The sequence below is a fragment of the Catharus ustulatus genome, chromosome 7, assembly GCF_009819885.2.
Source record: "Catharus ustulatus isolate bCatUst1 chromosome 7, bCatUst1.pri.v2, whole genome shotgun sequence".
NCBI lineage: Eukaryota > Metazoa > Chordata > Aves > Passeriformes > Turdidae > Catharus > Catharus ustulatus.
In genome coordinates, this window is record NC_046227.1 from 14,388,444 (window position 1) to 14,402,367 (window position 13,924).

A 13,924-nucleotide genomic window follows, 5' to 3' on the forward strand; every position below is an offset into this window, starting at 1 on the left:
TTTGTCTGTGCTTCTTTTGTTTGGCTGAGGACAGAATTGCAGCAGCAAAAGAGAGGAACAGTCCTCCACTGAGTGAAAAATAAGAGTGAGTATATTGCCAGGCCACCAACAAACAAATGCCTTTTATCCCCCTTCTTGTTCTTTTGGGGAGTGTTTGTGGGAGCAGAGCTTCTCCCACTGTTTGTCAGGGAACCATGTGTTCATCTGAAGGAGTTTCAAAAAGCAACAGAGGGAAAAACTCATGACAATGGGATTTCCCCCATTTATTTGTGGGTTTTTTGGGGTTTTTTTTTGCTTGTTTTTCAGGGTTTTTTTTTTGGGAGGGGGGAGTTGTTTTGAGTTTTTTCCCTCCTCATGGATTGGCAGAGCTAGAGAGAAAGCACACTCTGTTTCTTAGGGGAGACACTGTGAATGTCTCATCTCTCTGTCCTCACCTCTCAAGAAAACCAGTGTAGGAGAATTCCAGAAAGCCCATCATCTTTCTCCAGGGATTTGAGCCCTAGCTACCAAAACTGTGAAAATTCAGGGCCATGAAGAGGAAAAAGAAGAAAGCACTGACATAAGCCCTAAAACCCCACAAGGTAGGTATTGATATGTGCTAACAACAAGAAAGTCACACACCTTTTCCCCAAGATGAAATACTGACTGAAAATGAGAAAATATGACCCCTGATCTTTGAAGGTCCCTTCCAGCCCTAACTATTCTACAATTCTGTGATGAACATTACGCTGAGAAAACACATAATGTTGTTGCAAAACTAATTCTTACTATGTGTGTCTGAGGTCTGTAAGGTGAAGACATGTGCAGACTTCTGAGCTGGTCCTCCAAGGCAAGCAGACGCTCTTCCAACTGCATCTCCAACTCCTGCAGCTCCATGCGGACAGACTTCCTCAGGCTCTGCAGCTGATCAGCTTCAAATCTATGGCAAGGCCATCACAGAAAGAACAATAGCATTCACTGCACCCAGCTGCAAAGAGGTGACTGAGCAGGACAGTGCCACAATTTCAGGACTTCACACAAGGGAACTCAAAGCAGAACACAGAAAAGTTAGCTGAATGCCTACATGGCATGAAAGTCTTTTTCCATTTAGAGAAAATACGTATCAGTCCATAGAATAAACAAAACAACAGTGTAGCACACAATAGTCTCCAAAAATTTCAGCTTTAAATGCATAAGAAATCAGTATTTCTACACATATCTAATCAAACACAATTTAAAACTGTTAAGAACAAGCACCACAAAGTAATGCAGTAATCGCCTGTTACTTCTCCTGTGTGGTCACAGATTCCCCAGCACTCACAGCTACATTTTGGCCAGGAAGCCACTGTCTAAAGCAGCCAACTGGTTTCAAACATGTTTACTTTCAAAGTGATAGGCCAAGACCTGATTCAACTAAACTAAATACATAATCAGTTTTAAAAATTGTTCCATATCTGCAGATCTGCAACTCCTGGCGAGCACAACCACACGGAGCCAGAACACAAATGCCATCTGCAGCCTGCTGAGTAGCCACTGAAAGTTGGAAAAGCATCTGAATGCTACACTGCTCATTCTTTATTTACATCTACTAAGATGGGAGTGATCATCTAAATCCAAATCTTTAAGACTTTTTCCCCTGCAACATCCTATGTTCAAGTATCCTATGATAACAGTCCTTAAAATCTCCAGCTGTAGAATCACATTGGAGAAAGGATGCAGAAAAAAATATTTAGTGAGAAATAGGGATTGGAAGAAACAAAAAGTAAAAAACTGTAGAATGAAGACATATAAAGAAAAGAACAAATAAGATTTTGGCAAAAACTCATCTCCAACCCTGTTCAAATTGAAACCAATAGATTTCTTGCTGATTTCAAGGGCAGTAGCACATTTTCTGATATTCCAGGGTATTTTCTCTTCTTTTTTTGTTTTTTAAAAAAGGATTATTTTACCTTTCCTCCTCTGTCATATGCTGATAAACTGTGGTCTGTTGACGCAACATAGTCAATTCCAAATCCATCATTTGGGTTCTGAATAAATTTAGATTTCTCCTCACCACTTGTAGCTCCTGGAAAGTATTCTGGGGAAATAAAAATATAATAATGAATTACATGGGAAAATGAATTAAAGTTTGGATCCTATAACCACATCTGCCCAGATGAGCTTTGAGTTAAAAGCACCTCAGCAACTTCAGCATAAGAAGGAAGCTGCATGTTGTACCTTCACAATGGCTTAAGAAAACAGAATTTTCAGCTGTATCATACAAGCAAACACATGAAAATGCATTTAGATTAATTCCTTTTTAATATTATTTGCCAGAAGTTCTCTCTTGAGAACAAAGACAAGGAACTGCCCAAAGTTAGCATGATCTGTGACACATTTAGGATGTTTCTTTGCATTTTGTTTTGACTCGGTACCCCTCCACAAACAGGGTCACTTACTTCGTAGAGAGGTAGAATGGATGATCTCTGAGTAGTGTAACCAGTGGCAGCTGACAGATCCTGACCCCTCATCACTGGGTACTAGGGGGAAGAAACAAACAATTTAAATGGCAAAGGCATCCCCTCAAACACACAGACACTCCAAAAGCAGCCACTGTTAAAACACAACATTTCTGGCATTGACATTTCTGAACCCATGGAAATATTGTTTTACAAATAGGCAACCTTACAAAATGGCAGCATCACTTCTCAACTGACATGTGCACCAAAGTTCAGCAATGCAAGTGTGCTGCTGGTGAAAAGCCAAATTGATCCTGACACAGTGAGTAGAAGTGAAAACTTTTTCTGCACAAAGCATTTTATGCTTGAAAACTTAGTAGTCTCAATTGTCTCAGCTAATGATAAAAAAGAACAATTCAAAAATCTGAAAACTGAGAACTGAGCAAATTAAACTGCAGCCCATTTTGACATCATGATTATAGTCAAATTTGTCATGGGATTTTCTTCAGTTCTTAGTTTGGGGAATTTTTGCTCATTTTGGATTTTAATCTCACTATGTTGCCTATATCCAAAGACCCCAGCTTGCTAATAACTTCTTGTGAAAACAAGATTGCTGAAGAATTTCTATTTGCGTGTTGCAACAACATATGGAGCAAACAGAAAAAAAGCCAGGGGTTTGTGACATGTATAGACATAGCACAACAAAGAACAGTGGAAACAGCAAAAATATTTACCTTCTCAAACATGAAAAAGACAGCTTGTCCAATATAATTTTGAAAAAATTCAACGGACTATTGATATGCCGTGGAAAATCTGAAGCATGTTCATTCATATAGAGAAGTTTTGCTCCAACATGATCACATCAATGGAATGGATTTATTTTTCCTCTGCCAGTTTTCTCTGTTCCATGTTCTATCAGCAACCTATCTACTCCTCCTTATTCCTTCTTAAAATCAGAATCATATATTTAAGCATCTCAACTTTTTCTTTAGCCATTGAGTATGCTATGTGCCAAACCCAATCTCTACTGTAAGAAAAAGCAGGGAATACATTCTCATTCCAATCTCTGCTGTGAGAAGGACCAAGTCTCCAAAATGAAACTAGCTTAGACAAAATATGCCGGAAGAAGAACAAGTGGACTAAATGTTATTATCCCCTCCAATGTCCCCCTTCATTTTTTTTAGTTCTGGATGCAATACAGAGGTTTCTTTTTCAGCAGTTAGCATGGAAAGTACTGAGCACAGATCAAGGCTGCAATTGGTAGACATCAGAGAATTCTCTAGAGAAGGTTCAGTTCTGCAAACACTTTCTCCCAGGCACACCAGGAGCACCACTTTGGGCAATGGTTGACTTAAAACATAGCTGACCACTGCTTTCTGCTGCAAAGCTGGTCACAGTACCAAATCTTGCTCTGAGAATCAGGGCCAGCTGATAGAACCAAAGGAAGACTGGACTCACCTCTAACTGTTGACAAGTGGCAAAGTTAAAATAACAGGGGCCCAAAAAAGCCCACTACAGCCTCCCACCTGTGATATGGTGCAGCCAGGTGCATGTTTGCTCTTGAGTTAAATGCACTGAAATTTTAGGTCTACAACTAAATAGTGCTCACATATCCATACATAAATGAGCAGAATCTGTAACTGCTTTGCCCACACAGCCTCCTGCAGGAGCTTGCAGGATTCCTAAGTTGGATCCCTACCTAAGAAAACAGCAGAAGCAGGATGGCAGAGGAGGAACAGCTGGCAATCAGGAGAGGAGGAGCAGAAGGTGCGGCAGAAATTGGTAAAATTTGCGTGCTTGCATTGTCAAGCATTCCTTCTCTGAGCGATGAGATGGACAAAATTTCACATGCTCTGACAAAATCAATTCTTAATAAAAGACTGATGGTATCAAGAATATGTTGGCTAGCTCCAGAGTTGTAAATTAAAAAGATTGGCATGAAACAGCACAGAAACGCAGAGATCAATCACTGACATCATTATTGAAACTTTGTGACTTGTAAGGAAAAAAATACATTTTTATCAGCTGAATGAGAAGTATGTCAAAGGGAAGAGAAATCAAAACACCAGACCATTCTGTGATTCTATAAATATGAATTTTAAAATCTAAAGCTAATGATTCTCATCCTAAAATAAATGATAGCTGATAAAGAGTACACTGTTCCTCCCTTCCATCCAAGAATATCCATAAAAGCTAAAAAATAAAAAATACTGGAAAAAAAATCAGTCTGGGTCAACTGAAACAAAAAAACATTAAATGCAAAAAAAGTGGAGCACTGAAAAGACAATCTTAGAATAATAGAATGTATTAACTTGGAAGGGATCCAGAAGGGCCATCCAAGTCCAACTCCTGGCCCTGCACAGGATAGCCCCACAAGTCACACCCTGTCCCTGAAAGCATTGTCCAAATGCTTCTTGAACTCCATCAGGCTTGGTGCTGTGACTTCCCTGGGGAGCCTGTTACAGTGCTCAACCACCCTCCAGGTAAAAAACTTTTTTCCAAATATCTAACCTCAAAGTCCCACCTTTGAACACTTTAAACTTGCCTCTTTAAACTGAAGCTCCTAAAACAGCAGCAAATCAGACTTGAACAAAATATCTTTTTTTTCCTGATCTGTTGAACTACACAAAGGAATATTCATGTTATCACCTTGATTTGGTAAGGATAAAATAAGGAGCCCCTTTGTCCAGGGGCAAAACTTGGCTTTCTCTTACCTGTGAGAGGTTCTGCAGAGAGTTTCTGATGTCATGTAGGACCCTACGTAGCTGCATCTCCACAGTGGAGGGTGGGTTCATGGCAAGAGGACGATGAGGAACTCCATGCCTTGGAAAGAAGGGACAGCTGAAGGGGGGAAGCATGGCACTGAAGGAAGAGCCCGAGATGCTTGGGACACTGTGGCTGCTGAGCGTCCTCATGTGCTCACACAGTGGCCTGTCCTGCCACTCTGTGGGGAGGGAATGGAGGGAGCACGTGGACTGGGACATGGCTGCTGGCATGTGCAGGGGACAGCTCTGTATCCTGGTGGGACTGAGCTCCTCAGGCAGCCTGCTGGGCCCAGCCTGGGGCACCTCTTTCTTGGAGGACGAAGGTGCAATAAACAGTGTGGATTTGCACACAGGATGGCTGGAGGCTGCCTCATCCTCACTTCTGTCATTCTCAGATGCTGCTTTCTTGTCCTCCTCCACTTGTGTGTACTTGTAGGTGAAAGAAGGAGGACTGCAGAGAGTCTCTTTTCCTGGAGTTAACTGAACATTCACAGAGGACACCACTTTCACTGGATTCAGCAATGCAGTGGGCAGAGACTGAGACCGCCTTAGAGGATAGCCCGGTTCAGCAAACCAGAGCCTCTGCTTCCTCAGAAGATCTTTTGACTTAAGCAGAGTGCACCTGGCCTTGGAGTCAGGTGAGTTGATGATCCTGAGCTCAGCTCTTTGCAAGGCAACCTGAACTCTGTCCACAGATGATGGGGAGGCACCATCACCTTCCAGAGACTGCATCGACCTGAGGATATGGTGTGTATGGTACTGAGGAAACTCAAATACACTGCCTTCCTCCAGCAGGTCTGATTCTTTTTGCTCACTGGAAATGTCTTCCTCTTTACAGATGACCTCTCCTTGGACTGTCTCTGATACATAAGATGACTTGCTTTCTTGTCCTTGATTTTGTTCAGTTTTGCAGTCACTGAATTTTCTGTCCCCACTACTTCTGCTATCAGAAGCTGCTCCTACCTTCCGTCTCTCTACTTGAGACATAATATCCTCTTCATCATCATCATAATCCTCCTCCTCCTCATCTTCCTCCTCCTCCAACTTATCAAAACAGGGCGGTTCCTTGGCTATTGGTGTCTTCTGCTCCTCGCTGTGCGATGTCACAGTTGTTTCACTGTCACAGCTGTCAGCACTGCTTCCCATGCCCTGCAAAGATTCCTGAACCTAGGAAAGATATGAGACAGCAAAGGAGTGAACTCAACTACTGCCTTCTCAGGAGTCAGGCCAAGAGTCCAAGAATACCTTCATTGGGTATTGGGTGGGGAGCAAAAAGAATAATGCACTTAGTTTGCAAGAAAAATAGTGAAGGAGAACAAAGAAACCATGGAATCAGATACATTAGGAGTACAATGAAGTATGGCACCAAAAGGAGGGGGTTTTTTTTCTAAAGAGAAAATTCTTCACACATTTGTTTGATTTGACAATAAATTCAATATTTTGAGAAGAATAGAAGTGGCAAAAGAGTAAGATCAAGAAGAATACAATGCTAGTATTTTAGGTAGTGGTGACAAGCAGATAGCTGGGTCATGGTACCAAGCATTTCCCATTTATAAAGGTTCACAACACTGAAATGAATGGTAGCATTAGGAAATGTATACAGAGAAGTGAGGAGAACTGTAGACTGTAGTGAAACTGTGTTCCAGGACAACAGGACAAGAATGGGAAAGCCAGTCTGCCCAAAAACTCAGCCTGTTTAATTAAAGAATTGTTGAAGACTGAGAATATCACATTAGGACCTTAATCTCAGTTGAAGAGCACATCTGGCACTATTAGTGTCCTAATCCTCCATCACATTGTTCAGTTACGAGTAAGGCATAAGAACTCGGATTGAGAATTCTGGCTTCTTCGGTAATACAAAAGCCCCTTGCAGAATACTCTACCTCAATGTCAAAATCTCCTTCAGAAATCTTAATTTTGGAAGTCAGAGATGAAAGGCAATATGGTTCTAATTCAGAGTTTTCTCCTGAGTTTCAGAGGAAGGCTATGAGTCAATAATTTAACAGTAGATGGCACTAAATTACCATACTTTTAAGAAACAATATATACTCCTCTGTATTCCCTTCATCTTTTCACAGTCTCTTCACTAGTTGCCAAGTTGTCATTTCCCCTTGCTGCATCATTCACCCCTATTTTCTGAATTCAGCTCAGCACTTGGTCTGAATGAAGGAATGAAGGTCACAGAGGAGAGCCCAGCAACTCCATGGCACAAACCTTGTGCAGTCTCAATACACCTTTTCAAAACAGTGTAATAGAAAACAGGGAAATCCCTTCCCTTTACAGCCAACACAGATAAACTCCAGCAATATCCCAGTGGAGGGGTACTAAGCTGAAACATACTTTTAGTGGTTTCTTAATCAGGTTGCAACCAACAAAGATCAGGAGAGAACAACTCTCCTCCAAGGCACCTTCTAACTTCAACTTCAGTGCATTCACAGCTCTGTAGGGAGCTGAACAAGTATGTCCGATGTTCACGCTTTTTGTAGGGACTCTGAATCATTTTTCCCTTTATTCATTTTTACTCCTTTTCTTGCTCTTGGAAAACACTAAGCTGATGTGTAAGGGAGACAAAGACTAACACTGTCTTGGCTTTTACTCTGGTACTCAGTTGAACTACAAAATTGGAAAACCCAGAATTCTAGTGAAAAAGAAATGAAAAAGCAACATTGATGAATGTAGAGGGTGGAAAAACTCTTCCTAGTAACTGCCCAACAGCTTTATAAAATGCTTGGTGTGCCACAATGGAGAAACATATGGTAGCATAAGAAACAGTTCAGCAGATATAAGCTATAGAAATTAAAATGCTGGAGGTAACCAGAATCCCATCTATTCCTTTGGTGTGGTCTAGGTCCTCAGAATAGCTGGCCTTGAGGACAGGATCCAATTCAAGGCTTTTCTCTGACTGACAGGCCAATCAAATCATGGCTATTACTGTGTGAAAATTTTAGGAGAACAGCTCTCCAAAATATCAGATACAAGACGTGTAAGCATGTGTATTTAGCAGACACCTAAAGACCAGGTTGGAACAAAAGCTTTCCCTAAGACATGAGGTCTCTAGTCAGCATCACAGCAATTTCTGGGACCAAGATCAAACAAATTGGAACAAGAAAGAGCATAGAAGGTCAAGATCAACTAAAATTAGTCTATCTTCACAGTAAAGCTAGTGTGAAATTGTTTTCACTTTCTGTCAGCTGCTAATTTAAAAAAAAAAATAAAAGAAAAAAGAAAAATATGCAGGGGGCAGGGGAGAGAAGAACAAGGAAAGTGGGAAGGCAAAAATGATTAAAAAAATGAAACAATCAGCAGAATAGCTATAATCTTTCAAGACCTTAATCTGTACCCACTACTGAGAGGAATCAACTACCAGACAGTGAGAAAAGATACACCAGAAACAGCAATCAGAACATATTGAATTTAGAACTTATTCCAGTCTCAACTATACCCAGATTAGCCTACCAGAAAGGCTTTCAAATTTGAACTCAGTTCTGTAAGGGACTCATCAGGTCAAGCTCTGAAAATTATGATTTTATAGGATCTAGACTGATGGTCACAGTAGCAGCCAAACATCAACATCCCTCCTACCCCTCCCTACTGTTTCACACTAATCAGGAGTATGTCAGCCACAGGATGAGAACCTTACCTGAAGCTGATTGAATGGAGAACAATCTGTAGAGTCCTCAGCAAAGCCACTGCTGTCAGAGTGCTGACTTGCTGTCCTTAACAGCTGATCTGTTTAAAACAACCAAAATCCAACTGTAACTACTTTACAAATCCCAGCCTTTCAAGACCAATCACATTCAATACAAGCTTTCCTTTTACAGCAAAGTAACATTAAGTGGGTAATACAATTGCTTTTCAGGTTCCACTTTGAACAAAACAGAGAAACAATTTGTTTGTTTCAAGCAAAATCTCTCTCGCCCAAAGCCCTACTTGTGAAACTTCACTTTCCTTCCTGTGCTGTGAAAAAAGCCCTCTGCAGATATTGCCACCATTGGAGTTTTGCTTTCACAAAACTGTATCATTGATTAATTCACACGAAGGCAGTGGAAGAGTTTCTTTTGTGTTGAGAAGTACGGACTTGCCACCTCTCCTGATCATAGAGATACAGAAGATCACTGATTTCCTATCAGCCTACAGCCAAAGGGACAGCACCACATGGGCAGAGAGGGCCTTGTGGAGGCTCTGCCAACTGCTGGAGAGGATCCTCCACTGGGTTACTGGACAAACACAGAACATCCTTTACACACCAATGACAATCTGCCAAAGCACATTCCCAGTGCTCATTTTATACAGGAGAGATAAGATCCTCCTGCTTGCTCCTTTCTACTCTCATTAGGTAAGCATTAAAAGAGCCTAAAGAGGCTCTAACATCCTAAGTGCTTCCCAGGAGTAATTTCCTCTAGTGTAAGCACTGCAGGGACTAAGCAGCTTTGCAGGGAGATCTCAGCAAGCTCTGCAGCACACTATTGCATGGATATTGTTCCTGACTGGACACAGGAAGTACGCACCAAGTGCAAGGTTTACCTTATGGCACCAGAAAGATTTTACTCAGCCTGAGGCAGCTGACTCATCTCACCTTTAGGTCTCAGCAGAAGTATAAAAACTCAGAGATGGGAAGTAACTACAGCAGCCTGTAGCCCCCAGACCCCTGCCACCTTCTCCTCTTCACCCTTAGGCAAGAGCTTGCTGCTGTCTTCTCAAAGGCCCATGAAGAATTTTGCCCCAGTTAAATGTCATCATAGAATTAATCCCAGTTCACAGCTCAATGCATTATGAAAACTACTGGATATTCACAACTATTTTCTTAATATCAATTTTGATAAACATTTTACTACCACAGAAATAAGTAAGAGCCTGCACAGTCTGTGAACACCAGTAGAGGCAAACTGCTCACTAAGCTTCTGTATCAGTGATGTCACACAGCTTTTAGGGAGTGCCTTTCAAATTGTGCTGCTGCTCTGTTATCATGGTAGCCACAATATCCTGCAATGACAAACAACTTTTCTACCTCAAGACAGACATCCCCACCCAACTCCCAGTAAAGACAATGGAAATTACTTCCCTGAGAACTAGATCTTATTAACTGCCCATTTCAATTAATATAGCTGAAAGAGCATGCCATGAACTGCTTGTCACTACAGCTGAGGCTGGGGGGAAGCTGTTACCTTCTTCAAGGTGAACAGTTAGCTAATTTTGTTGCCAGACACTTTGGCCTTCTCTTTCTCTTTTTTTATCTGGTAAATTTTAATTTAAGAGAAAAAAACCCACCAATGGTGAAAGCTTTACCCTCTCTTAGGGAAGAGAACCCCATTAGTTCAGATAAAGCAATGCACCAGTGCATGTGCTGGCATCTGTTTTCATGTGCATGAACTTCATTACTGCTCAACACAATGCTGTCCTGTCCTTCTATTTCCTTCTCAGTCAGTATTTGCTTTTCAGCTATAGAAAGGAAAATTACATCTATATATGTTCTCAAATCAATTCTTGGGCTTCTCAGAGACACAGTATTGAAGTTAAAATCAGTCTTGCAGATAATTTTTTGTAGCATTTATTATTGATGTACATGCTTTGATAGCCCTACAGGACAGAGATCAGCCCAGAGCAGTCATTCACACTGGCCTCATTTATCCATGGCAAGTGACTGGCACAGTATGAACAGACTCAAACTGCCTTGGTTCCACCTCAGGAGACATCCCCTTTATACAGTCATCCCGTACTTTCTGTGCTACAGAGCTGCTAGGATCTTTTTTACATTTTAAAGCAAATCAGAAGAGATGTGTTTTCTGAGTACTCATCTGCTACCACACCTTACCCTTGTCTTTCACAAGTTCTTAGGGTTCTCCGCAACACCACTACGATGTAAATGCAGTAAAAAATTATAAAGAGCTGGAATCTCTACTGAATCAGTAGTGAAATGACAAGGTTTGTTCTGCAAAGACTGGAAATACCAACTACTCGGATGGGTTATACAGATGCACAATGGTACCCACCCTCCTTGACAATACTGATCCAGCTATGTAGCCTGCTCTGTAGCACCTGGGTATCTCTCAGATTCAAGCAAACAAAGAGGAAAATACAAAAACAATTACAAAAAAAAAAGCTACATAGTTACATACATAGTTTTGATTAATGGCCTCCTGGCAAAGGAGAATCTCGAGAGAAGGAGTTTGTGATGAGATATGGCTCCCCTCTCTTCACCTCAAGTGCAGAACACTCAGCATCAAGAGTTGGTTTAAAGGGGCCAGCCTGGGATCATCCCTTGCCCTGTGTAACCCCAGCAAGGCTATTGTACCTTCTGCAAAAAGGTAACACTGCACAACACTGACTCTGCCACCCAAAGCTAACGTCAACACTACACAGAGGACATCTTCTGAACTACTGAGAGGAGGACAGGGGCAGGACAATATGGAAAGTGTGGGAGAAGGAACCAGCCATGACAAACAAAACCAGCAGGAACAATCAAACTTCCATCCCAATTTAACAGAGCACAAATTAAAATGCCTCTTGGATTGTTGTTTCAAGCTATATAAAAAAAATCAAAGTATATTTAGGCACTGAATATGTATCAAAAAAGTGTATATTCATTAATAAACTAAATCAACTGAAAATGTTCTAAACAAAGAACACACAATGAAGAAACAAGTTTGTAATTTACAAAATGTGAGAGCAGTTTCATCAGAGCACCCCCATCAGGGAAATTATTAGTTCATCTATTGTAACATAATAATGAGCTACCAGTGGACTGTCAGTCTCACTTCTTCTGTGTCACTCAACTGCTCACACAGAAGAGGAGAAGAAATATGTGGAAACTGTCCATGAAGTTTTAACATTTGTTTCTTATACCTGTACTATTGGAAAAGCTCTAATGAACTTTGTATTTTATAAGATAATTATTAAATTACACTCCCAACTTAACTATAAAGTATTTCATTATGGGATTAAATACCAGCTGTCCCTTTTTTGCATACTCATCACACCATGCACCCCAGCACTAACAAAACCAGCTCAACAGGGTGCCCTGCTGCAAAATCTCTCTGAGTCCCTTGGGATTTCCTTGCATCAGGACAGATAAGCACAGACTCCCACAAATACTAAATCTGTTCCAGATGTTTTCTTCTCACTCCCCCATCTCCAATCTCCTGTGTAGCTGCACCCACAGAGAGCTATAAATACAATAATATATTAAGGACAGGAAGTGCTGATGATGTGCTTGCTTCCTTTTCAAGAACTAAATTTTCAAAACCAGTAACTGCTTTTGACTATCAATGTAGAATGCCTTAAAAGAAACAGGCTACTCAAAATTTCACAGATCCATGTTGATGCCAACAACCAGACATTCACAAATTGCTGTGTCTTGAGAATGTTTTTCCCTCTAGGCATTATACCTGTATTTGTCTAGCTTTTAGGGCATTTTTTGGAAAGGAAGGGCTGCTGTATGATATGTCAGTAAGAATTATGGTTTTGCACTAACAAACATTTCTACCAAACAACTCTGCAATAGGCTTCTTTTTTACAGTGGACATTTAGCAGTGCTGTATGTTTACAAACTAGCTGAAGCTTTTCATTCTTGTGTTCCTAAAAAAACTGAAATAAGAAACATGTTTTAATTGCGAGTCTAAGCAAGAGTAGACTGTTGTTCAACCATAACAGTCAACCAGACTATTTCAGTAGGAAATAGAAGCTCTTTCTTTTTAATTTGAATACTTCACTTCTTATTAAAGGCCCTCTTAACACTCCTTACATACCACTGTAAATTTCAGAGAAGGCATCCACAGCCCTCTGTGTAGATGTAAAATAACACTGCAAGGTTTACAGTAATCTGTACCAAAGAACACCAAGCCTGCTAATTGACAAAGAAATACCACCACATTAAAAAAGAAGCACAGAAGTAATCCTTCAGGGGAAGCATTCATCTGGAACCAATCTTTTGTTTATGGGTGCTTATGCACAGTAGAGACAAAGCCACTGAAACAGGTGGGTTTGTATGAGGATTGTCAACCGAAATCACATTGCAACAGAAGATCTGTGGTTGAATTTCATGCTGATCCCACCTCATGAGATTGCTAGTGAGAGTGGCATTTCACATTCAGACACAATGGCCACATTTTTAATAAGTGACCATTAATTTTGGACACCTTTTAACATCCAAACATCCAGTCTCTGAGAAAGCAGGCCTCTATGTTGTCTCATGTTGGCCAACTTGCAAAAACAAAAGTTGGCTACAGCTTTTTTTACGTTTTGGTTAAGTTTCTCCATCACATGTTCTCCCTCTTAGCCGCTTTACTGAAATCCACACAGAACTAAGTCCTAAATTTTTGCCTCTTCCAGGTGAAATAAAATGCTGGTTTCAGACTAACTTTTAGCAAATATGCAGCATTGATACCCTTGTCAGGTAAGTCCTAGACAACTCTAGGCAATGCCTGCCTGACAATAGAATGTCACCACTAATCTGTGTGAAGTGTATTCAGAAATAGGAGGGACATAGTGCCTGGGAAACATGACCCAGCACAGCCTGCTTCTGTCAGAGTGAAGTCCCACTGCTAGAACTGTTGGTGCCTTTCAGCAAGTACGCAAAGGACCATCCCACTTTTCTTTGTTGCGTGGTGGAAGAAGAGGGTAAAATAACTACTGGGAACAGAAAAGATGAAAACATTTATTTCTTTTCCTCCCTAACTGCAGCTCCTGGTTCCCTAAGTTGGTTTTCTCTGAAAAGCTCTCCCTGAAGCTGAAAGGAAAACAGGA

The 13,924-nt window shown here is 40.9% G+C and overlaps 1 protein-coding gene across 1 annotated transcript in view; it reads right to left on the reverse strand.

Annotated features, from left to right (window-relative positions):
* ITPRID2 (ITPR interacting domain containing 2) overlaps nucleotides 1-13,924 on the reverse strand; it is a 39,231-nt gene that overhangs the window by 8,124 nt on the left and 17,183 nt on the right. Inside the window, exons 10-14 of the mRNA XM_033064697.2 lie at nucleotides 8,823-8,911; nucleotides 5,132-6,349; nucleotides 2,418-2,498; nucleotides 1,929-2,056; nucleotides 769-919 (exon numbers count right to left, since the gene is read on the reverse strand). Of these exons, the coding sequence (XP_032920588.1) occupies nucleotides 769-919; nucleotides 1,929-2,056; nucleotides 2,418-2,498; nucleotides 5,132-6,349; nucleotides 8,823-8,911 (1,667 nt within the window). The remainder of the gene's footprint in view (nucleotides 1-768; nucleotides 920-1,928; nucleotides 2,057-2,417; nucleotides 2,499-5,131; nucleotides 6,350-8,822; nucleotides 8,912-13,924) is intronic.